Source organism: Schistocerca cancellata, chromosome 6 (genome assembly GCF_023864275.1).
Source record: "Schistocerca cancellata isolate TAMUIC-IGC-003103 chromosome 6, iqSchCanc2.1, whole genome shotgun sequence".
Classification (NCBI taxonomy): domain Eukaryota; kingdom Metazoa; phylum Arthropoda; class Insecta; order Orthoptera; family Acrididae; genus Schistocerca; species Schistocerca cancellata.
Window position 1 is genome coordinate 318,088,892 of NC_064631.1, and position 25,781 is coordinate 318,114,672.

Genomic DNA, 25,781 nt, shown 5'->3' on the forward strand with positions numbered 1-25,781 from the left:
TAACCCTGATGTTACTCGATAAGTACAGTGAACAAGCAGTAAAGGAAACCAAAGAAACATTTGGAGCAGGAATTAAAATTCAGGGAGAAGGAATAAAAACTTTGAGGTTTGCCACTGACACTGTAATTCTGTCAGAGATATTAAAGGATTTAGAAGAACAGTTTAATGGAATGGACAGTGTCTTGAAGGGGGAATGTAAGATAAGTATCAACAAAAGCAAAACAAGAATAATGGAATGAAGTCGAATTAAATCAGGTTATTCTAATGGAATCAGATTAGTAAATAGACACTTAAAGTAGTAGATGATTTTTGCTTTTTGGGCAATAAAATAACTGGTGATGACCAAAGTAGAGGGGATATAAGATGTGGACAGGCAATGGCAAGAAAATCATTTCTGCAGAAGAGAAATTCGTTAACATCAAATGTAGACTTAAGTGTTAGGAAGTAATTTCTGAAGATATTTGTCTCTAGTGTGGCCATGTATGGAAATGAAACATGGATGATAAATGATCTAGATAAAAAGAGAGTAGAAGCTTTACAAATGTGGTGCTACAGAAGAATGCTGAGGATTAGGTGGATCGATCACATAATTAATGAGGACGTCCTGGATAGAATAGGGGAGACAAGAAATTTGTGGCACAACTTGACCAAAGAAGAGGTCAGTGGACTGAACACATTCTTACATTCTTAGACCAATTTAGGGATCACCAATTTAGTATTGGAGGGAGGTGTGTGTGTGGACAGGGGGGGGGGGGGGGGGGTGTTAAAGTCATAGGGGGAGACCAAGAGATGAATGCAATAAGCAGATTCAGAAGGATGTAGGTTGCTGCATTTTATTCGGAGATGAAGAGGCTTGCATAGGATAGACCACAACAACAACACCATGTAAAGTATTGTAAAAGGATACTAGACTCTAAAATATAGAAGACCACCACCTGCTTCCACTGATATTATATATGTTGCAGTTACAGGATCAAAGTGTTTCAGCTGTTACTCTGACTATATATCATACTATTATAGAAATGGAAAATCATTTTCTGTATTATATCAGGGTGTAAGAAGTAAATATGAAATGCTTAATAATCTTAAGGATATCTCTACCTTAGGATTGCACCTAAAACATTGGAAAATGATGAAACATATGTTGTCGTGTAGTTGGAGATAGAAAAGATATCACTGCAAAATTTCGTTTTACTTACTTTATGTGGTAGTCTGCCCATTCCTGGAAATATTCATCCTTTAATAGAGAAAATCCTACAAAATCATTGTTTGTTTTCATCCATTTTGGAGGACTCCATGCAGCACCAACCAACTTCAAGTTCTGACCCCTGATAGCCTGAGCCCATTTTATCAAGGGAATCTGGAAGCCAGAACGTAATGATTACAATTTGAAAGTGCAACAAATTTTATTAATGTAATTATTTAGAGCTTGCTTTCCTTGAGGTAGTCCTACAATTATCCACCTGATAGTGGAGATCAGGAAATCCACATCTAGCATCACTGCAGAATTGTCTGAGCCTCTTATTTAAATCCTCCACTGAGTTCTAGTCCAACGGACCATGATCAGTTATGGGCACAATGCTGCAAACAGTGAGCTGTGCTTCCACCCTGTGTGTGAGGATAGCAGGCTTAACCATTTCAGCCAACCATGTTAAGGAATTGTGGATAGCTTCACACTCCAAGCAGCAAGTGCTGTTCATGCCAGTGGGCTACAATTTACAGCTGGCTGCACTCAATGCATTCAATAAATGCTGGCAGAGTCTCCTCCACATCTCAGATGAGATATCCCACCAAACTTGTAAACATATTGATTATACACTGGCATTCTTTCCTGGCCTGCCTACTATTTTCCTCTAAGCTCCATTACCCATCTAACACTGGAGCTCCCAATGACCAATGTACCCACCTTCTCTTCTTGTCTAAAGTCAGCAGAAAAATCAGCCTTTGGCCCAATAGGTGGAAAATCTCGTTCTGGTTCAAATGTATTATCAGCATTGGGTAGCGCCATGCACTTATTGATAAGGTGTAAGGGAAAAGTCATGCAGCCAGTTCCCATATTCATCTTCTGTCCAGATATGTGCAAATCAAACTCATCCTGGAGGAAAACTGATCACATGTTGTGTATTGAAAAGTGCTGACGATGGAGTTTGCCAGGGCTGACATACAGCATCAGAGAAATACAACTTTTGCCACTGGTATCCAAACACTGCAACAGCTCAGGGTAGTAGTTTGCCTACAGTGGCTAGCACAGCTTCTTTGCTTAAGTTTGTGTCCACACACAATGAGCACATTTCTTGTCTATTTATTATTATGTTAGGCAATTTAAAATCATGAAAAAAGGTACTAAACAAAGCAGTCCAACTAACTAAGAAATTACAAGCGAACTGCAACAAGAAATCAAATTACCAACTGTAAATCACAAGCTGTACCAATCTACACTACTACAGTTTTGGTTGACACAAAATTTAAACAAGAGGAATAAAAACTACTTCTAGTGTCTTTTAAATGGCATTGAAAAATGTGAGAAGCCAGTATATGTGAACACAATTGCAAAGCATACAACTCTTGAACAGTATTCAAACACTTAGAAGAAAGTTATAAACACTACTTAACAAAAAGTACACAAATAATATTCACTTCTTCAAACAAGGAAATAAGAAAAACTAAGGTAACCTACTGTATAAAATAAGTTCTACAGCTGCTGCTGGTAGCTGCTCTCATCTGAGCAACTAGAATACTACTTTCTGGTGTTTTTTATACACTGCCCAGTCACATTAATGTGACCACCTGTCAAAAGCCTGAATAACCACTTTTTTCGTAGTGGACTGCTTCAGCAGTGATGTGGAGCCATGCCGACTCAAATGCCATGGCTAACTGGACTATGTTTCTCAGCTGAGGATCCATGCCATGATTGAAATGGTTCCACAGATTCTTGATTGTGTTTAAATATGGGGTTTTTGGTGGCCATAGGAGTACTAAACTCATCCTGCTGCTGTATGAACCACGCCCATGCACTGTGAGCTGTGACACATTGCATTATCCTGCTGGTAGATGCCATCGTGCTGAGAAAAATCAAACTGCATTTAGGGCTGGGCATGATCCTCACAGATAGATGAATACTTGTGTTGATTCACTGTGCTTTCCAGAATGACAATATCAACCAGGGAATGCCATGAAAACATTCTCCAGGCTGTAACATTCCCTCTTCTGGCCTGGATGCTTCTGACTATTGTTGCAGGATGTTTGCTTTCAGGTGTTTCAAGCCAGACCAATGGCCATCCGTCTGGTGGAGCATAAAACATTAATCATCTTAGAAAGCCACCTGTTTCCCCTCAGTGGATGTCCAGTTGTGGTACTGACATGCAAATTCCTGCCTTCGTCGCCAATGAACAGTAGTCAGCACGGATGGGTGCACGAACCGGGCATCTGCCGCAGAGGTTCATATGTAGCAACACTTGCTGAATGGTCATTGAGGAGACACTGTTGGTCTCCCCATGGTTCATCTGGGCAGTCAGTTGCTCAACAGTTGCACATCTACTCATCCGTACACATCTCTGCAGCTGTCGTTCTACTGCAGCTGCAGCCACTTGGAGAGTAGATTTTTTATCTATCCAATTACATTATGTTGTCATTCACCTCTGTCGTCTATGGTCTGTGGTGCACCAAAGATGTCTCAGCACTGGTTTTGGATAGCATTGTTTTTGGCATGCATGGTATACTTTAATCTTGGCAGCACGCTATAAGTTACAAGCTTAGCTATTTTGAAAACACTTCCACCTTGGCCCAAAAGCGAATCACCACACCCTTTCAGACATCAGATGAATCACTCAATTTCTGCAATATGAAGGTGCCTGCACTGTTTTCTGTGTCTGCCCTGACATGCTGTATATAACCTTGATTTCTAGCACTGCCACATGCCATCTATGAATGATTATCACACACTGATGTCAGCCATAGGCAGTAGTCACATCAATGTGTCTGGACTCTGTATAATTCTTATGTAAGTTGCATATCCATGTATTTATAACTTTAAAAAGACAGATGTATGTCATGTTTCTCATCTAATCATTCCTGAATCTGCTGGCATGTCATGGGTGTTCTGCCAGTTCATCCTTCCATTAATAACACATGTTTCTCTGGAGATGGTAGCTGCAATAGGTGATGGTGGAAATATGTTTAGCACAAATTACAGGGCAAAGGGAATGAGAGAACTGACTTACTAGCCACACAACTAACTAAAAACTAGCTCTGCAAGCAGGCCCCAAGGATAACAAAATGATTACTTATTCTGACTATGCCACTGATGTTACTCAGCGGCAGTATGGCTGTTAATGTCGGCATTTCAAACTGGAGCCTGCATTTCTCATTAAAGTAGCTCGTGAGTCTGAGCAGACCATTCCACCAAAGACGAATGCCAGATATTGAGCCTGACCCTCCATGTGGTAGACAAAGATGTTGACCTGTCAGATAAATCAGCAGATAATCAAAGACCTATGGATTATTAGTAGGAGCATACTAGAATTTGAATCTTGGTTGTTAGGCCACCCTCACTCTCTATTCATTCCTTGTACCCTGTATCACTCCTAATGATTCTGCTACTTTAATGTTTATCCTTATTATTTAATTGTATTTCAGTGTATCATGATAAAGAATTTTAAAATGCTCAAGATCAAACTTACATAAATGCTGCTGCAGTAAGCTTTGAACCTCTTTGGACCTAAAACGTGATTCACAATCTTAATTTGGATTCACTGTCATGTAAGGATCACAACTTTCTGTTTATGAATGTCACAAAGTTTGACACTCTGAAGTATGTGGTCTACATAAATCCAGCATATTACGTAGCAATGAATGGAAATGATGATATAAATACAATGAGTATGAATTCATTTGTTACCTTTATGTTGTAGTCTTCGTCTGTTAAACTAAAGTGTGAAAGACTTGTATCATTTTCATAATCATCATATGAATATGCATGAGTAGAAAAGTCACAGCCACCTATTGGCACTCTTCCCATATTTAGTTCAATCCCAGAGGTTGAAAAATAAGACCTGTAAAAAGTGGAAAATTAGCTGTTGTGACGGTGTAGCACATGTAAATCAAACTTTGTAATTCAAGTAAGTACTGTGTTACCTACAGCATGCTTATCCAATAAGCAATGCCCATTGTAGATATGAAGAGCTGTAGAGAGGGATGTGTCAAAAATTACAATGGGACTACATAAATCATTTAACATGTTATGGGAAATAATGAAGTTGTGGTGACAATAGTGATGTGATTGAACACCAAAAGTAAGACTATTGCATAAAATGTATTGTCTTTTCTGTATTGTATTCTTTGTGTAGCATGGACTATCAAAGCACTGTCACATGGATGTCTTTTGTGTGGTGACTATAGGTGCCTCAGTTCCCATAGGATTCCAGTCAGATACCCAGTTCCGAATGTAATGGACCTTAACTGAAGTGTGGGGCACTCATGCATCTTCAACGTTGTTGACTGAGCAGAAGCTTTCTTGAAGATGCCAGTGGCAAAGAGGGATAAGCATGAAACTGCCACAACTATGCCATTTGGGCTTTTTGAACACAATATGGTGCCTGTCAACCTCCACAACGCAGCACACACATGGCAGCATTTTACTCATTAGGTCCTGCAAGACTTGGCATTTACATTTTGTTACATGGTTGATATCCTAATTGTTTCCAAAACTCTTTAACATCATCATCATCATTTACACGACAGGTTTTCAACAGGTTCAAAGTTCTGGAATAACGATAAATGTGTATAAACATTTTTTTCCTTCAAAGCAAGACATGTAATTTGTGGGACACAAGTTCTCAAAAGCTGTAATCACACCGTGCCAAGAAACTGATCGACATTCAACAACTTTCTCCTCCACAAGTGTTTAAAGGACAGCAGCATTTCTTAGGAATGCTCGATTATTACAGACATCACATTCCACATTTAGCAGCACTTCAGGAGCCATTTAACCTTTTGCTTACTGAAAAACACACCTCCAGAAACTGACTTGTTCATTGGAAAGCTGTGGAGATACTGCTTTTAATTCACTAATGCCATCTTATTGGTATATGCTACCCAAAGGGCACCTCTGGTTTTAATGGTTGATGAAAGTCCTATTTCACCAAATTACTGAGCTCAATTTGCCTTGTCATCATTTCTCAGTTCAACACCAACATCCAACATGCCGATGGCATGCCAGTGTGATGGCTAACTGTCTGTTACAGGATTGTGAATTGCTCACTGCCAATTGGAGTGCTGTGGCCACTGATCAAGAGTCCAACCCTTTCCTTCTGCAGTGTCTTCAGGATCCATCATCCACAGGATTGCATCTGGAGCTCCTCCTGATATAAGGTTCTAAGCAAAATGTTTGGTGTGATACATGCATGCCATAACCTAGCTCACTTGGGTATCAAAGCTGCTTCAAAATTGCTTACTGATAAAAGTAGTCTGTCACAGTTTGCAGCATGACTGACACAATGGGCAAGATGTTGAAGCTGCCAAGCTACAAAAATAACAGGTACCTGTCTCCTCTTCCCCTGCCCAGTCAGGATGTTTCGCCTGTATCCACTTGGATATTGCAGGTCTTCTTCCTGTTGAGTGTTGTGGATATCATAGGTACCTGCGTACCACTTCCATAAGACACACGGAATAGGGACAAATGATTTTAGTCTTGTGTTGAATTTGTTCAGTGGGTTAAAGTACTCATTTTTACAGGTCTACAAAAACATTTTCCATATACAAGTATATCTGAGTGAGAACTAATGGTTGTCATCTAATGGAATTCATCATTTTGCTAAATTATTTCAGTGGTGCAGTTTATCTTTATGTCCTTCTGACTACATCCCCAGTACTTATTGAGTTTCTACCCATCATTCTGCAAGGGAACATGTGGCTCCAGCATCATCATATTCTGCCACTTTTCAGCTTGGATGTACAAGTAAAACAAAATGACACCTCTTAGACTATTTGTACTACATGGCCAACACAATTGACTGACTCAGTGTCTGTAGGTTTCTTTCAGGGGTAGCATGTTGAGCATATTCAAAGAAGTTTCAGACTTTCTGTCTGTTGATGTTAACTAAAAGGTGTACAACTTTGCTTCCGCCATTTGCCGATAGGTGGCAACAGCGGTAAGTAGGGGTCGAAAGAAACAGATCATAGGCATCAGGCAGTTAGCTTGCACTTTGGTCAACATAAACTCATTCAAACATTAGTCGATTTCTGTCTGCATCACAAAGTTGTACTTGATTGAAAGTGTCAGTTTACGAGCCTAATTCTCATCATTTGAGGCAGGTATTACTGATTTATTTCAATATGAAGAAAACAGCGGCTGAGTCTCATCAAATGCTCTCAAGTACGTATGGTAAGGATGCTATTAGTGAAAGAATGTGTTGCGAGTGATTTCAATGCTTCAAGAACGGTGATTTTAATGTCATAGACTGGCATAGTGGTGGAAGAGAGAATGTTTTCGAAGATGCAGGATTGAACACATTGCTAAGTGAAGACTAGCGTCAAACTCAAGAAGAATTGGCACAATTAGTGGGAGTGACACAGCAAGCCATTTCAAAATGTCTCAAGGCTATGGGCATAATTCAGAAAGTAGGCACTTGGGTCCCGTTTGAGCTGAAACCAAGATACGTTGAACAGCATTTGTGTATTTGTGAACAGTTGCTTCAGAGGCAAAAACACATAGTGACTAGGGATGAAAAATGGGTTCATTATGATAACCCTAAATGCAAAACGTCATGGGGATATCCCGGCCATGCTTCCATGTTGATGGCCAAACCGAATATTCATGGCTCTAAGATCATGTTCTGCATTTGGTGGGACTAGCTCGGTGTCACGTACTATGAGGTATTAAAACCAATTGAAACAATCACAGGTGCTTGTTACTGAACACAATTAATGCATTTGAGCAGAACATTAAAAGACAAATGGCCACAACACAGTGAGAGGCACAATAAGGTGATTTTGCAGCATGACAATGCTCGACCCCACATTGCAAAAGAGGTCAAAACGTACTTGGAAATGTCAAAATGGGAAATCCTACTCCACCCGCCGGATTCTCCAGACATTTCTCCCTCTGACTATCACCTGTTTAGATCAATGTGCATGGGCTGGCTGACCAACACTTCTGATCTCATGAAGAAGTCACAAATTGGATCGATTCGTGGATCACTTCAAAAGATGAACAATGTTTTCAACGTGGGGGTCATACACTGCCTGAAAGAGGGGAGAAAGTAGTGGTCAGTGATGGGAAATACTTTTAATGATACATGTGTAACTAATTTATTTCATTAAAGCCTCAAATGTTGTGAAAAAACAGCAGAAGCAAAGGTTTACACCTTGTACAATCGACAATATTTTGACTGAGTACCCACCAGTCATCTTTAGATGAGTCACTGAAGTCTTAAATAGCTACCATCAAGATGGCTAGCAGATGCCCAGTGAAGATATGATGGATTGTAGTTAGCACTGACCAGCAGTGTTCAAATTTCCTTATTAAAATGTCATAGTCAACGAGGTCAAAAGCTTTAGAAATGCTGCAGACTAAACCAATAGGATTTTGGCCTTGATCTAACCCAACTGAGATTATACATTCAAATGCAGCTGTTAATGTCAATTTTATTTTGTGAAATAATTTGAACTAACTACCGTTAATGATGTCTTTTCTTTCAAAATATGACATACATCTAACATACATTATTTTTTGAGAACTTTTGAGAAAAAGAGTAGCAGGCCAACTGGCAAGATTCTAACTATTTTCATTCTACCCAGAAAACTACCTTCCTTCAGACATGGATCAAGTGAATAGCAAAACGGCTTGGCCGTTTCATCATCAGAAACACTTCTGGAATGTGTATTTTGGAATGGTGATCAGCTGGACTGCTGCATCTGCATGATGTCTTCTCTTGGCTCAAACTGTGTTCCTTTCAGGGACATTTCTGCTGAGCCAATAACAAAAAGTCTCATAGAGTCAAGTCTGGAGAGTAGGGAGCTTGAATAACCACAAGAATATTGTGTTTGGTGAGGAAGTTCTGAATCAGAGACTTAGAATGGGCAGTTGTGTTATCATGATGGAGCAGTCAAGTTCTTGCTGTTCACAGATCCAGTCATTTTCAACATACAGCATCATGAAGGTGCCTGGGGCCTCCTGGAACATTCCTTTGTGAATGTTTGGTCTTGTGTTTTGTACTTATAATGCAGCACCCCATGAGAGTCTAAGAAAATGGCCAACTTGACCTCAACATTGCTGTGGAGCTGCTGTGTGTTTTTTGACCTCATGAATGTTGGGTGTTTCACCTATGATGACACACATCATCTGGATCAATCCATAAACACTGAGCTCACTGTCTGTGTTCATGATGTTTAGAAAGTTGGGGTTACTTTTTGCATTGGCCAGCATATATTGTGTGGTTTCCAGATGGTATTGCTTCTGCTGCATTATCTGCTGTTTCAGTGTGAAGTTTGTGGATAGTCTCCTCATACATAAATTGTTGGTCAAAATTGAATGAACTGATCCTGTTTACCCCTACCTAATCAAAAAGTTCTTGTACTGTGATAGAACGATCTTCTATGACCTAAGCCTACAATGTCATTTCAGCTTGTTGAGGATTTGTCTAAACATGGTTCACTGTCCACTGACATAAAACCATTTTAAGTAGTTTTACCACTCCTCTGTCCATGAATTTTTCATGGCATTGTCCCTGAAAGCCTTTTGAATCTTGTGAATGGCTTCCATTTGGGTATTGTCAAGTTTTTGGCGAAATGTGATGCAATATTTCTACTAAATTTACTAGAAACTGATGGGCACTTATTATACATCCTCACTGGTAGGCTGACTGGCAGTGACTGATGCTTTCTGCTGGTGGGAAAAAATTCATGACTGTGTGTGAATGGCCCCCACCACAGAAAGTCACCTGTGCCTTATTGATTTATGAGAGAAAGAAGGTTTGATACTTTTTGAACACATTTCATACAGCTCTTTCCTCAGATTAAGATGAAGTAGACAACTTTACTAGGCAACAAAATGATATGCCTCTACACTGATTAATGATGTATGAGAAAGGTTAAATGATGTTTTACCCAAATTGCATGAGAGCAGATTACCTGACTTTTTTTGCCTGGCCTCTACATTCACCTGTTCTGACACCATTCGTGTTGCAAATGGTGTTCACACTCAAAATTGCCTGAGGAGCTGTTCTGAGTTGTTGCTTCTTTTCATATATCATTTATCGATCTACATAAAAGCTGATAAATATTGCTTAGCTTTCAATTAATTATATTATTTTTGAAACACCCATTACACTGAGTACCTTTGGTAGATTTCCAGAAAATCTGATGAATTCTTCTCGGGTTATCAGCCGAGTTGTGGTGTTGTCTTGTCACAACATTTCAATGAGTTTCATAACCATAATCTTCTGGACTTCACCAGAAGATGGTGGGTACAAAACTCATAGAAACTTTGTGATAAGATGACGCCATAACCCGAGAAGAATTCATTGGTGGAATACACCAAGAAAGACTGCAATCGCATATTTACCAGAAAATGTAATTTAAGAATAAACATGCAACTAATTTAATCTAATTTTGCATTATAATGCTTGCTCACTTTTTATTTCCTGACTTATTATTTAACTATTTGTGAACACATACTGTGTAAACCTCAATTTAGCATAGTAAGAATTGATACAAATAAATGAACAGTTTTTGAAGCTAAAAGAACATAACCGACACTTTATGGCACACTTCAAATATGTGCAAAGTTCCAAAACAATATGTTTGAGAGAATATGAGTTACTTGGTAAAAACTATCTTCTTTGTAAGGTCTGTCATTCTGTTAGTTTATTGCTGTGGCGTTGACTAATCCTCTATTTCAATAGTTGATATAAGGTAAATCAAGAATAAATCTTGGTATATCTTCAGTGTGATTATTTCTGAATTGTTAGTTATGAAGTACAGGTTGCATTTCAGACACTTTGTATCTAAATATCATTAATATTTACGAAACAGCAGATGTATTAGCAATTACCTCATGAGGTTTATCTGAGAACCATTGGAAAGAGAAGCAACATTTATCCCAGCTGAGTCAGTGAATGCAGTCCCAAAGCCATGTATTGTTTGATATGTGGTAGTTGGATCAACAGTCAGCTTGAAACCTAAAAAATAAAGAAGAATAAGTTGTATCACAAACAGGTAACAATTTTTAGTATTAATTTATGTATGTCATGGGGTCTGTTGATTTTTTGTAGTGCAGTTAAGCAGAAACAACAGTAGATGGAATTTTTTAAAAAACTAGAAATAATCATGATATAATGATGGTAGTCTGCTGAGTATGATTTAAATTGTTATTGCTATAAAATAAAAATATTGACTTATATTTAAACCTACATAAAAGATGGAGAAGAAGAAGAAGGGCAGGAGGACAAAGTCATCTGAGGAGAAGAAAGGTAGGTAAGGATAAAAAATAGGAACTTTTCATAATAGCAGTTTTTTTCTTATTCCATAATCTCTTTTAAACTAATTAGTTATAAGCTTCATTCACTTAAATTGCTCTTCTGATAATACAAATGAAAGAGCTTTGCTGAAGCATACATTTGAAAAAGTGTACCTTTGGAAAACCACAGCGCAAAAAACTGTTCATGCCATATAATTTGGAAGATAACAATTTTGACTATTTGACACAATCAACCACTGAGAGAAAAGATAATTTAATCTTATTGGCTGCATGTACTGAGAATATTTGTAGTTGTTTGAGTGTTGTCATTAGCACACAACAAAAATCTTAACACATTGTGGTTGTTGTTGACTTCTTTTAAGATATACAGCTTCATCTTAAAACATTTTATGATTGTGTAGACTGTCACTTTGCATAAGTTTACAGTTCCTGCTAGCATCTGTCTTGAGATATTAAAATCATTCCAGCATTTAAGTGAGTGAGAGAAGTGAACTACAAAAATTAAGGTTTTCTGAGACTTTTAGTTCTTTTCAAAATACTTTAAGCTCTTCCTCTCTGATATGAAGGCCTCCCATTAACCAGATTCATTCCATACCATTCAAGGAAGCATTACACTAACCACACAAACTACACAAGAGTCCAAGAAAGTACTATACTGTTTCCTTCTAACTGAATTGCCCAGACATGGTGTACTCATCCTTGTGACTTGACAGAAAATTGGTTTCCTATGCTTAACTTCATTCGCACTGTCTATACTACTGCTCGCTTATATTTTTAACTAAAATGCTGTTTGGGTTTTTACAATGGCACAGAAAAAAAATTCTGTGATGCCTGTCTTGTCATGGGATCTTGATTTTAGCTATGCAGCTGTAAACCCTTCGATCACACAGCTATATAAATCATCATACACCAATGGAGTCACAGCAGCTCTCTTCAATAACCCTGTCCATCCCCAAGACTTTCTGGAGCCAAGGACAGTAACAGCATCTACTGCATTCCTTGTGCTCTTACAATGGCTTTTAGCATGAGCAGATATTGGGTCATTAAGCAATGTGGGGTGCTATTTTACCCTGCTTAGTGTTTTATCTGCTACATATCCCCTGCAGTCTTGTAATACCTGTAACAATAACATATAAATCCTATGTTCATTGTATATGTACATATGTGACACTAGGAACAAATGGAAACCCTGTAGGGATGTTTTAGAGACCCATGTAGAAACTAATGAAAAGAAGGGATGGAAGAGAATCAATGATAAACTGGGAGGAGGCAAGGAACTAGAAAGATGAGTAATAGCCTCCAACATTGGCAAAATAAAATATTACCTCTGATTGCTGGCACAAACACAGACAAAACCTGGTGTCTCAAAGGCAACAGAAGAAGAGAGACCAAATGATTAATGATGTTTTATCAAAAATTATGTGAGTTATAAGGTCTTTCCAACCCTGGAAATTTCTTTATTATCTTCATCTATAATTTCCCATGCTATACCATACCACTGTGTAATAACCTGAAGTAAATGAGAAATCCTTGCAGGTATACACATCTAACTGTTGTTGCTGGAGTGTAATGTCATAGACTTCAATAGCAATGACACATTATATTTGAAACCAGACACTCTTCATGCTGTGGTCACAGTTGAAACATGACGTTGGGAGAAAGTTAGCAACGTTCTACTTTTCACTAAAATCAGTAAAAAAGAACTGAAACCTAAAAATTTGGTGCTGATCTACAAAACATGCCTGCTCAAATTTGGAACTCGCTTTTACTTTTGTAAGAATGCCGAATTCACAGCTATGCTGTACTCACAATCATGCAATGGGAAAATGATCAAACATTTCTGAGGTCAACGTGTGCACCAAAGGTTACTGCAACTGAGCAACAAACAACAATTCACTGACCTCCTTCACCTTTCCTTATGTGACTCCACAACTGATGGTTTCCAAGCAGAATCTCAGAATGATCTGTAACACGATTACCGGTACTATGAACATTTCTTTCTGTCAATGAACAGTTCACTTACCCCTAGTGTCTCTCAATATTCCCTAAGTCTTCCAGAATTCACTGATTTTTACAGTGAATTCAGTTTGTCTGAGAGGTTCCAGTTTTTTCAGACAATGTGTGCATGTGTGTGTGTGTGTGTGTGTGTGTGTGTGTGTGTGTGTGTGTGTGTGTGTGATTCATGCTAACAAGTCAAAGTTAGCTACTGCATGCAGAAAGATGCCAATGTGCTCTTGAGTTGAAATGCATAATGGAATAACACAGTGTATATGGTTAATATGTGTGACAAACTTTCCCCATGGGAAGGGTGCTGCATTATTCTGTGATATGAATTACGTATAAGACTTTAAAACTCCTCTGTAAATTCAGGTAGTTGGCATGATACAAGCTTTATATTTTGATATCCCAAAAAATCCTAATATATGGATCCTTTTCTGTTTCCACAGTGTTATCCAGTATTCATTTATTTGAGTAAATAACTAGAGTCTGTTATATTATGGTGAACAAGAGGAATATTTACTAAATCAACCCTTGTGTGTATTGTGGTTTTCAGTAGAAAGACTGGTTCAGTGCAACTCTCCACACTAGTCTATACTGTGGAATTCTCTTGATCTGTGCATAACCACTGTAAACAATTTAATGAATGACAATGACTGGAGAATGTGGTACTATGAGTACCACACTCAATTGGCATTTGAGAGGAATGAGACTTACATTGAGGTGAGAAGTCTTAGAATAGTGATATGCACATACACAGAAGGTGGTAATATAATGTACAAATGATATAAAAGGGCAGTGCATTGGTGGAGCTGTCATTTTTGTTCAAGAGATATACATAAAAAGATTTCTGAAGTGATGACCACACATCAGGAACAACAGACTCTGAATTCACAATGGTAGTTGGAGCTAAATGCATGGGGCATTAAATTTTAAAAACTGTTAGGGAATTCAATATTCTGAGATCCCCACAGTGCCAAGAGGGTGCCGAGAATACAAAATCTGAGGTAATACCTCTCACCATGGACTACACAGTAGCCAATGGCCTTCACTTAACTACTGAGAGCAGCAGCTTTTGCTTAGAGTTCTCACTGCCAAGAGACAAGCAATGAAATAACTACAGAAATCAATGTGGATGAATGTATCTGTTAGGAGAGTGTGGCAAAATTTGGAATTAATGGGCTATGTTAGCAAACAAGCAATGCAAGTGCCTTTGCTAACACCATGCCATCACTTGTAGTGTCTCCTGCCTTGTGACCATATCAGTTGGACAATAGATGACTCTAAAACTGTGGCCAGGTCAGATGAGTCCCAATTTCAATTGGTGAAAGCTGCTGGTAAGGTTCAAGGGTGGAGCACACCCCACAAAGCCATGGACCTAAGTTGTCAAGCTGGCATTGACTCCATAACGGTGTGGGCTGTGTTTACATGGAATGGACTGGGGCCTCTGATCCTACTGAACTGATCATTGACTGGTGATGGTCATCTTCAGCTGCTTGGAGACCATTTGCAATCATTCATGGACTTCATGTTCCCAAACAACGATGAACTTTTTATAAATGACAATGCGCCATGTCACTGGGCCACAATTGTTTGCAATTGGTTTGAAGAACATTGTGGACAGTTTGAGTGACTGGTTTGGCTACCCATATTGCCTGATATGGGACATAATCAAGAGGTCAATTTGTGCACAAAATCCTGCACTGGCATCTGCAGTTTTGGACAACTATAGAGCCAGCTTGGCCCTATATTTAGCAGGGGACTTCCAGCGACTTGTGGAGTCCATGCCATGTCAAGTTGCTGCACTATGGTGGGCAAGAGGAGATGTGAGATGATATTAGGAGGCACCCACGACTTTTGTCATTTCAGTGTATGCTTTTATTGTGCCATGCATGCTTATTTTTTTAATGGTTTCACTAAATTGCTTAAGGCAAATGCAGTTACTGTTTCTTTGACATGGACATGGCTGATTTCCTTTCTCTTCCTTGTCTTATTTGAAATTATGCTCCATCTCTAATTCCCACAATGTAAACAGGAATTAAACTTAAATCTTATTTTTTCATCATCAAAATTGGAACTGAATAGTAGATCCATAATTTGTTCATTGATAGAAGATAGAAATAACATCTGTTCACTGGAGAAAATGCATAAAAAGAAGAGAATTTTTCATCCATGTCTTTACATTTGATTCCAATGAATCTATAAGCAATAAATGAAAGGAAGATCAGTTAAATGACTTTTGAAATATCTTTGCTCTTGTAAGAAAAAGTTGTGTGGCAGAGGATTAATAGTAGCTCAAAATCTTTTTCTCACTCACTCACTCTCTCAAAAATATGTTTATGGCAACAAAGGAATTGAAGTATTCATATGATTGTTCCAACAATACCAAAATTGGAGTAAAGGACTGTTATTGACTATTAATAACAACAGCACCCATATAGTCTCATATGATGTTACAGAAAAATTATTTAGCAGTTTGCATTTACTTACGAAAAATGTTTCTGGTAGAAGTAAATGAACCAGTGCTCTTGTTGAATCGTAAGCCATCTTCATTTGAAGTGTAGAGCAAATATTGGCCTGAAGGAACAGGTGCTGGTTTATCAACAGTATCACAGTATGTCGCATTGCAGACACAGACAATCTTGTTGTCACCATAGTATTTTGGTACACATTGTTGGTCTGCTGCTACTATCGCTGAAAATAAACACAAAATTATCTAGTATAAGACAAAACACAACTTGCAGCATTGGAGTGAATTGAAGCACAGACAATACAGAGTGACACATCATTCAGAATGTTATACTGTCAGAGCAGGAAAAACTTTTACTACAAAATTTATTTATTGCTTAATGTATAATATGAAAATGAACTAAATATTGAATTTATGGACAAATTCATAATAATGAAATAAACTTTACAATTGTGTTTATTTATAGCTGTGTAAAACATGAAAGAATTGAATCAGCAACCTTTTTTCAGTGCATCTTTCCTTCCAAATAAATTTTAACTGCTTGAGAAATTATATTTCAATTCCATAATAATTAAGAGATCTGGTTCCTCAGAATAAAAGAATAACTTCTGGAAATAGCAAACACTTAGGAATAACTACATTTTCTTTTCCATTCTTTTAATAAAATTTCAGACAAAAACTTCATAGTTTCAACTTGAGACAAGCGCACTAATGTGCACCACGAACGAATTATCTGATGGGGAAATTGGTAGATGTGATGTACGTGAGCAGACAAACAAATGATTACAATTTCGGAATAGCTGAATGATTTATTCAACAGAAAGAAAACGAATTGAGCAAGTCAATACACGTTGGTCCACTCTGACCCTGATGCAAGCAGTTAATCGGCTTGGCATAGATTGATAGAGTTGTTGGATGTCCTCCTGAGGGATATTGTGCCAGAGTCTGTCGAATTAGTAAGTTAGATCATCAAAATCCTGAGCTGGTTGGAGGGCCCTGCCCATACTGCTCCAAATGTTCTCAGTTGGTCAGAGACCTTCTTGGCTAAGGTAGGGTTTGATAAGTACAAAGACAAGCAATAGGAACTCACGCCATGTGCAGGTGGGCATATCTGGCTGTGATGTAAGCCCAGGAAGGCTTGCCGTGAGGGGCAACAAAATGGGGCATGGAATATCATTCGTGCTGTGCTGTAAGAGTGCTGGGGGTGACAACCAAAGAGGTCCTGCTATGAAATGAAATGACACCCCAGATCATCACTCTTGGTTGTCAGGTCATATTGTGGATGACAGTCAGGTAGGTATCCCACTGCTGTCCAGGGTATCTCCAGACACATCATCAGTAGTCATAGGACCACAATTTGAATTGGGACTTATCACTGCAGACAACCCTACTCAAGTCAGTGAGATTTCATGCTTAATGTGACCAACACCACTGCAAATTAGCTTGTTGGTGTACAGATGTTAATGGTAGTCAGCACAAGAAGAGGCATGAGCTCAGCCTCCTTTCTGTGAGGCACCTTTCACTGGTCCTTGTAGTCCCTGAAGCACCTGTCACACATCAGATTGATGATAACAATGAATCTAGGTCACTAAGCACCTCTCTGACGATTGCTCGGTCCTCACATTCTGTCGTGTTTCTAGGTCAACTGCATCATTCTTGATGCTATGTTCGGCCATGGTTCACCTATTTTTCTATTCAAATATTGAGTGATTCACTGACTACTACTATCAGCTTCTTTGAGCTCACCTACACATTCTCTCTCATAAGTTGACATCTGTGTGTATTGTTCATGAACCTGTCTGCGATGTGTAGTTACTGTCCAACTGAGTATGTGGAATGAAATTCACAAAGACTTTAGGCTGGTACTGACATGTTCCTTGTTTACTATCCTTGCCAGATGAGTGATGAAATTTCACTGCATCATCAGACAATCATCCACTGGCTGCCAATTTTGCATTTTTCATCGATGCCTGTATGAATATCAGTTTGTGACAAATTTGCATAATTTCTTTTTTTTGTCTTAAGAGTGTACATTGAACTAAGATATAAATAGTTGTATCAAAGGAAAATCAAAGTTGTGTAAACTAGCCTAACAAAATAATGAGACAGAACTGTTGGTCACTACTTACTTTTACAGGCCAAAATGTTTAGTACTTCTGACTGACACATATAACAGTGAAAGTGATGACACCAACATACCTCTTGGAACTATTAATTCCTTCTTCAGGAAGCAGAGAGAGAGATAATTTGCAGAAAAAGAAAGGAGGGCAAGTTACTCAGGTCCCAGGATAAGAAGAGCCCCGTGTTGTGAGGATGAAGGTAGACAGGTCTTCTATCTATCCTCAGTGTGTAGACAGTATGTTTCCTTCCCCAATAATACTTAATAATGCCAGAGACTGACCAGAAGCTACTTCATAACTAACTCTAGCACAAATAGCCCTAATGCAGCACAGAAAAAGAAAACACAGCATTTAACAATAACTTCTACATGGATATTGCACTCATCATTATCTTATCATTATGGCTTCCAACGTTTGCCTATTCACAATTACCAAGCTCAGCATCAATGCTATGGTCCACAAAGAGAGTTTAACTTTTAAGTTCTTAGATGACACCATCATGAATAATGTATGTTTTACATGAGGAGAATGTAATTATTGCATAACAGTCTGAGTCAGATGCAGTCATCCACTAATTTGGCAGCTGTATGCAAGGACTAGCAGTTACCCAAAGGAAAATTGCAGGCCACTGGCAAAAAGTTGCAAAATATTAAAAGTCACTTTATTTGATGTAAACTTGTCAAGTATGACATTTTTTAAGTCTCATAGAGGAAGATTTGTCAGTCAAACTGAAGATATTAGACGTTCAGGATGAGGGCAGACAGAGCTTACACAAATGGTCTTATCATTCTGTAAAGTCATAAGCTTTTTATGCATCACATATGGAACACAAAAACATGATATATACAAGAAGCTGTAAATGTACTTATGATCTGAGCAAAAGGGCAGAGGTAGGGTTCAAAACTATTGAATATTGTATATGTTAATTGCTACACGTACTAATGTCATTATTTTATAGTAGATTGTAATACCAGTAATCCTTGACTGAGAGAGTATAGTTTCTAAAAGATGTGTACAAATTATCTTGCTGACGAACAGGAAGGTTCAGACATGTCAATATAGGAAGCATTCACATGTGTCTGATCTTATCTGTCCAACAGCAAAATAATTTGTACAATCTCACAGAAACTATACTCAATCAGTTAAGTACTTAGTGAACACTCATTGTCAGTGAATACTTCCTGCATTCATATTTTAGTAGTTTTTGACATCAGTTGTAAACATATGAAAAACACTGCCAGCTGAATGTCAACCACTACAGGGAGGCTTTAGAACACAGAGCCAATTGGCATTTTCTGTTGTAGAAGAAAAGTGAGAAGTGACAAAATAGTTTAGAGATATCACAACAACAAATGGGTATGAATATGCTTGCTCCTAGTTATTAATAACTATAAGTTCTGACTTTCTCCAAAGTAATACTGAATTAAAAGGTCTGTCTGTATGTTGCAGCAGAATGTGTGTTCAGTTTGTGATAACACTATATCCTCTGCTTCAAGTGAGATATTGTCCCACAAAGCAAACGCCCCTTGGAAAACTGTAAATTTGCAGTTTTTGCCACCTTACTGATGTATGAGAGCTCTCCATGCAGGGCCATATATGGTATCTACAGACCATAAGGCTAAGCATGCGGTGGGAGCCATATCATGGGAAATCTTATGGTGACTAACCCATAAAAATAGCATTTTAGAGAAATATTTGAAGTAAAAGCCTATTACAGAACATTTAAGGTTTATTATTTAATCTTATAAAACTTTATGATAAAATTTTTGTTTTAATGAATTGATGAGATTAAAAAGACAAAAGATCTAAAATTATCTAGGTATTTAAAACAATTAATTAACATTGCTATGAACAATTGTATGTAAAAAAGGTGAGATTCATGTCCAAGAAAGAAACGAGTATTTCAGTTTTAAAATACGCTATTAAAACTAAAAGCAGACATGTTTGTCAGTAATATGCAAGACAACAAAAGGAATGTATCAGCTGAACAAATTTTAACTGTAACTGATTCTAACACATTGCTTCCCCAAAGAAACAGCCTTGAAATGAAAGTTTCAAATATTCTTACTGGCTAACTGGTTTAATTTGATTTGATTTATTGATTCATCCATGGTACAATATTTGTTGCATGGATATGATTGAACAATGGTTCTTGTTAAATAATATCTAATTGCTAACATTCTTTACAGTACTTACAATTAGCTCTACAGCATTTGTATGAGTAGTTGTGTCATACATTGTCACATATTATATGTTCATGGATATTAAGTTTCATAATACCTGTTCAAGGATATTATTTGGCTATTGAGGACTTCGTATTAATGATGCATCTTGTGATACAATGAAATAAAAAAAAAATGACTACACCAAAAAATAATTATGCAGAGTATTGAAATTTCAGAGATACATTTATCTAGGTAACATATTTAGGTTATTAGCATTGGTTTAATTTGTAAAGTCATATGATAATGTAAGTGTGAGATAAGCCATTGCAAATATGTGCAACTGCCAGAATGTTGAATGCAAGAATGTAAATTTGCATGCATCGTGTTGTACACGTACTGTATGTCAGTTTGTGGGTTGGAATTCCATGCCTGTTCCACTCGGTCAGTCAATACAGGGGCAGTTAATGCTGGTTGTGGATGACGCTGGAACTGTTGTCCGATGATGCCCCATTTGTGCTCAACTGCAAACAGATCTGGTGTTTGAGGACAGATTTTCTGTTCAAACAGGCCAAGGCAACATGTTGCCACTCCGAAGTGCATGTTTGGTTACAACAGTGTTATGCAGGAGAGCGCTATCCTGTTGGAAAACAACACCTGGAATGCTGTTCTTGAATTGTAGCACAACGGGTCGAATCTCCTGGCTGTTGTACAAATTTGCAGTCGGGGTGTGTGAGATAACCATAATAGTCCTCCTCCTGCTGTCATACGAAATTGCACCCCAGACCTAACAGGTATAGGTCCAGTTTGTCTAGCATGCACACCTGTAGGTTGCAAGCCCTCAAATGGCCTCCTTGTAACCAACACACAGCCATCAGTGGCACCGAGGCAGAACCAGCTTTCATCAAAAAACACCCTGCTCACCAGGGAGCTCTCGCTTGATACCAGTAAAGTCGCAAATGGTGATGTTTTGGGGTCAGTGATACGCACACTGGCTCAGCTCGTCTGGCTCAGAGCTGCCCTTGAAGTAACTGATTTCTAACAGTTCGTTGTGTCACTGCGGTGCCAACTGCGGCTCAAATTGCTTCTGCAGGTCCAGTATCATGTGCCAGAGCCATATGCCGAACATAATGGTTTTTCCTCTTGGTAGTGACAAGTGGCCTTCTGCAGTCCGGTCTTCTTGCGACCGTACATGTTCGTGATCACTCCTGCCAAATCTTTCCGCAGTATCGCAGAAGGTACATCCATCTTCTTGTGGTCTTATCTACACGACCTCGTTCAAACTCGGAGATATTGGTAATGACGTCTTTGTTGCCTTAAAGCCATTCTTGACTAACATCAACTCACCACGTCCAGTCTCAAAGGTGACTTACGCCCATGACCGTTACAGTGTGTATTTAAAGCAAACCTGATTTGGCTCCTCAGAGTGGTGCTTCTAGCGAAATATGAATAGACACCATCTTTCAGTTGCAGAAACACTATTACCAACTTTCGTTTATGGCACACAACACTTTGGTGTTGAGATTATTTTTCCGTCAGTGTATCTTCATACTCTAGTTGATTTAAAATTTTACTTTCAACACTGTGTGTTGGCAAAACGTTGTGCCTTTCTTCTGACATGGAGGTCTGAGGCCTGGTTTTTTAATTAAGTTTTGAAAATGACCTTTATCCACTGCTTTTTGTGATCATAAGTGACAAGTGCATAATTAGCGTGACCTCGATATTAGGAATTCGATGGTGGTTTGTATGAACTGAATTCATTTCCAACTGTCAATATTCCATTTCTTTTAAAAAGCCTTGACAGTTTTGTCAACTGAAGTGCTACGAATCTGACTGGTTGCACTGGAACTCGATGCGACACAGGACAAGGTTGGAGGGGAGAATGCTTTATCAGCAGTCCACCGAAAAATTTTGCCTACACTACAGTTTCTCTGATTTTTTTTTAATTTTTGTAGAGCACGTCCCTCGGCTGCAGCACTGATAGTCCGTGTGTAAATGCAACCCAGTTTCCTGTAGAAGTGTATCTACGGCTGTATTTGCAGAGAACGGTGACCTAGGTCAAAGATTTTTCGCCCCTCTACCCGCTCCCACTTTTTGTGTGCAAAACATTAAGTTTCCCTATTTTTTAAAAAAAGGAAAGTGGTCAGTAATGGAATTACGTAGAAGAAAATCTGGACATTTGGCGTCCCAACTGAGTCTTTTTTAGGTCACCGACACGACGAGTGAAAAACCAGGACGTTCCTGATTAACCGGACACATGGCAACTCACGGAGCCATCTGAGAACCGCTTGTGAACGTCCTCATCGTTGAGAAATCTCCTTCCCTTGTTCTCTCAGCTTACCGAAAAGTTGGAAAACGCGTGGTGCAAGATCTGGGCCTCCTGATCAGCATCACACATCGTCTGTGTAGCCTACATCAAATTGTTGGCGCCATTTCACTATGGCCGGACACATACTGCCAGAATTTCACGGTGGATCTATGTGCAATTAAGACGTTTTGCCCACAACAATTGCTCTGACCCGCGTACTCCAACTTTGGGGCACTTTTCCAGTTGCCGCGCTATTTCAGATGTACGGTATGGTGCATCTTTTATCCGTACAGTAGCAGTACGGCTGTATGTGCAGGAAACCCGGGACATGAACGTATACCGCCTACTGACAACTCACTACTCTTGTTGCACGTTGATAGTGTAACTTACTTTTTGAGGTCCATCAGCCCCAGATCTACGATATTTCCGAACCGGGGAAAAATTTTGATAGTGGCGCGCGTACCCTCTTCCCCGAGCGTTTGAGATAAGACGTAAAAAATTTAAAAAAACAAAGTTCTCAAAAAATGTTCGTTTAGTAGTGCACATCTTTCTGAAGAGCTTGATATATATAGAACATATATGTTCGATGAAATGTAAGACATGTTATTTTGTCTTAAGTGCAAAATGTTTCACACAGCATTCTTCTACCCGGAGAATAACTCTTTAGAAAATTCGTTAGATCCCAGCATTTTTTCTCTCTAATGTTGCTACAGCTTCACACGGCGTGCTTGCCTTTCTACGAAAGAATCTATTACATCAAAGTTCGTCAAACGTTTTTCTACGTAAAACAATCAGAATATCGTTGTCTAATAACGAAAAAGCTGTTAATACGAATAGTACCCAAGACTGGTGTGGTTTCTCGATTTGATTAAGGATATTTATCACTGTCTGCTAGATAAAACGAAATAGGCCTTTTTAATATTGCAGCAATTGAAACACACGCCAAATAAGCGTACTGTTTTGGCAAAATATGTCATTTTTGTCTATCTTATTTACATAAACAACACGAAAGAATGTAAATGCCTATTAAGCCTACTACAAGCAAAAATTTTAATGTTAGGAAATAGTTTCACATTTCATTCATATGCTCCAGTTTCTCAAGCATGAGATCGAAAAGCAGTAGGAGTACAAAATTTTTATATAAACTTGGAATCGTCATATTCTTCCATATAATTTGTGTGATGTACCCGTTTCTTCTCCTTCCTCGTTCTAACAAACAATTACTTCCTGCAGTTGTCAAAACGTTTTGTCCGGTTAACTTCACTAACCCTTCCAGAATCACCAGTTTAGTTACCCCGAATTTATTCTCTGGTTAGGCGTTATATCGTATGCGTACAATGCGTCTTCCGCGCTATTCCGAGAATAGCTGCTACAACTGGCTCTTAGGAGTGTAGCGATGTGGCAAAAAATTTCATGTTCTTCGATGCATCGTAAAGTTTAGCTTGTTCGTGAAATGAGATACATACATTCATTCATTCTTTATTGATCCACTGAATCATTTTGTGTACAGAGAGTGCTGCAAGATATGGGGCAAGTCATTATAGTAGTTAAACATTTAAAAATACATAAGACCAAATTAAATGCACCTAGACTTACACAACAGTATGTTAGTTATAGATTACAGCAAACATAAACATAGCCGAAGCCTTGCAGACAAACAAAAATTACGCGAAGCGAAATGTAGTGTGAGGAGGGCTATTGGAGAGGCGTTCAATGAATTCGAAAGTAAAGTTCTATGTACTGACTTGGCAGAAATTCCTAAGAAATTTTGGTCTTATGTCAAAGCGGTAGGTGGATCAAAACAAAATGTCCAGACACTCTGTGACCAAAATGGTACTGAAACAGAGGATGACAGACTAAAGGCCGAAATACTAAATGTCTTTTTCCAAAGTTGTTTCACAGAGGAAGATTGCACTGTAGTTCCTTCTCTAGATTGACGCACAGATGACAAAATGGTAGATATCGAAATAGACGACAGAGGGATAGAGAAACAATTAAAATCGCTCAAAAGAGGAAAGGCCTCTGGACCTGATGGGATACCAGTTCAATTTTACACAGAGTACGCGAAGGAACTTGCCCCCTTCTTGCAGCGGTGTACCGTAGGTCTCTAGAAGAGCGTAGCGTTCCAAAGGATTGGAAAAGGGCACAGGTCATCCCCGTTTTCAAGAAGGGACGTCGAACAGATGTGCAGAACTATAGACCTATATCTCTAACGTCGATCAGTTGTAGAATTTTGGAACACGTATTGTGTTCGAGTATAATGACTTTTCTGGAGACTAGAAATCTACTCTGTAGGAATCAGTATGGGTTTCGAAAAAGACGGTCATGTGAAACCCAGCTCGCGCTATTCGTCCACGAGACTCAGAGGGCCATAGACACGGGTTCACAGGTAGATGCCGTGTTTCTTCACTTCCGCAAGGCGTTCGATACAGTTCCCCACAGTCGTTTAATGAACAAAGTAAGAGCATATGGACTATCAGACCAATTGTGTGATTGGATTGAGGAGTTCCTAGATAACAGGACGCAGCATGTCATTCTCAAAGGAGAGAAGTCCTCCGAAGTAAGAGTGATTTCAGGTGTGCCGCAAGGGAGTGTCATAGGACCGTTGCTATTCACAATATACATAAATGACCTGGTGGATGACATCGGAGGTTCACTGAGGCTTTTTGCAGATGATGCTGTGGTGCATCGAGAGGTTGTAACAATGGAAAATTGTACTGAAATGCAGGAGGATCTGCAGCGAATTGACGCATGGTGCAGGGAATGGCAATTGAATCTCAATGTAGACAAGCGTAATGTGCTGCGAATACACAGAAAGATAGATCCTTTATCATTTAGCTACAAAATAGCAGGTCAGCAACTGGAAGCAGTTAATACCATAAATTATCTGGGAGTACGCATTAGGAGTGATTTAAAATGGAATGATCATATAAAGTCGATCGTTGGTAAAGCAGATGCCAGACTGAGATTCATTGGAAGAATCCTAAGTAAACGCAATCCGAAAACAAAGGAAGTAGGTTACAGTACACTTGTTCGCCCACTGCTCGAATACTGCTCAGCAGTGTGGGATCCGTACCAGATAGGGTTGATACAAGACATAGAGAAGATCCAACGGAGAGCAGCGCGCTTCGTTACAGGATCATTTAGTAATCGCGAAAGCGTTACGGAGATGATAGATAAACTCCAGTGGAAGACTCTGCAGGAGAGACGCTCAGTAGCTCGGTACGGGCTTTTGTCAAAGTTTCGA

At 38.8% G+C, this 25,781-nt stretch overlaps 1 protein-coding gene across 1 annotated transcript in view; it reads right to left on the reverse strand.

The window, feature by feature from the left end:
* The window catches only part of LOC126190831 (lysosomal acid glucosylceramidase-like), a 132,088-nt gene that overhangs the window by 28,713 nt on the left and 77,594 nt on the right, over positions 1-25,781 (reverse strand). The window contains exons 3-6 of the mRNA XM_049931406.1: positions 15,965-16,168; positions 11,051-11,177; positions 4,898-5,051; positions 1,200-1,360 (exon numbers count right to left, since the gene is read on the reverse strand). Coding sequence (XP_049787363.1) covers positions 1,200-1,360; positions 4,898-5,051; positions 11,051-11,177; positions 15,965-16,168 — 646 coding nt within the window. The remainder of the gene's footprint in view (positions 1-1,199; positions 1,361-4,897; positions 5,052-11,050; positions 11,178-15,964; positions 16,169-25,781) is intronic.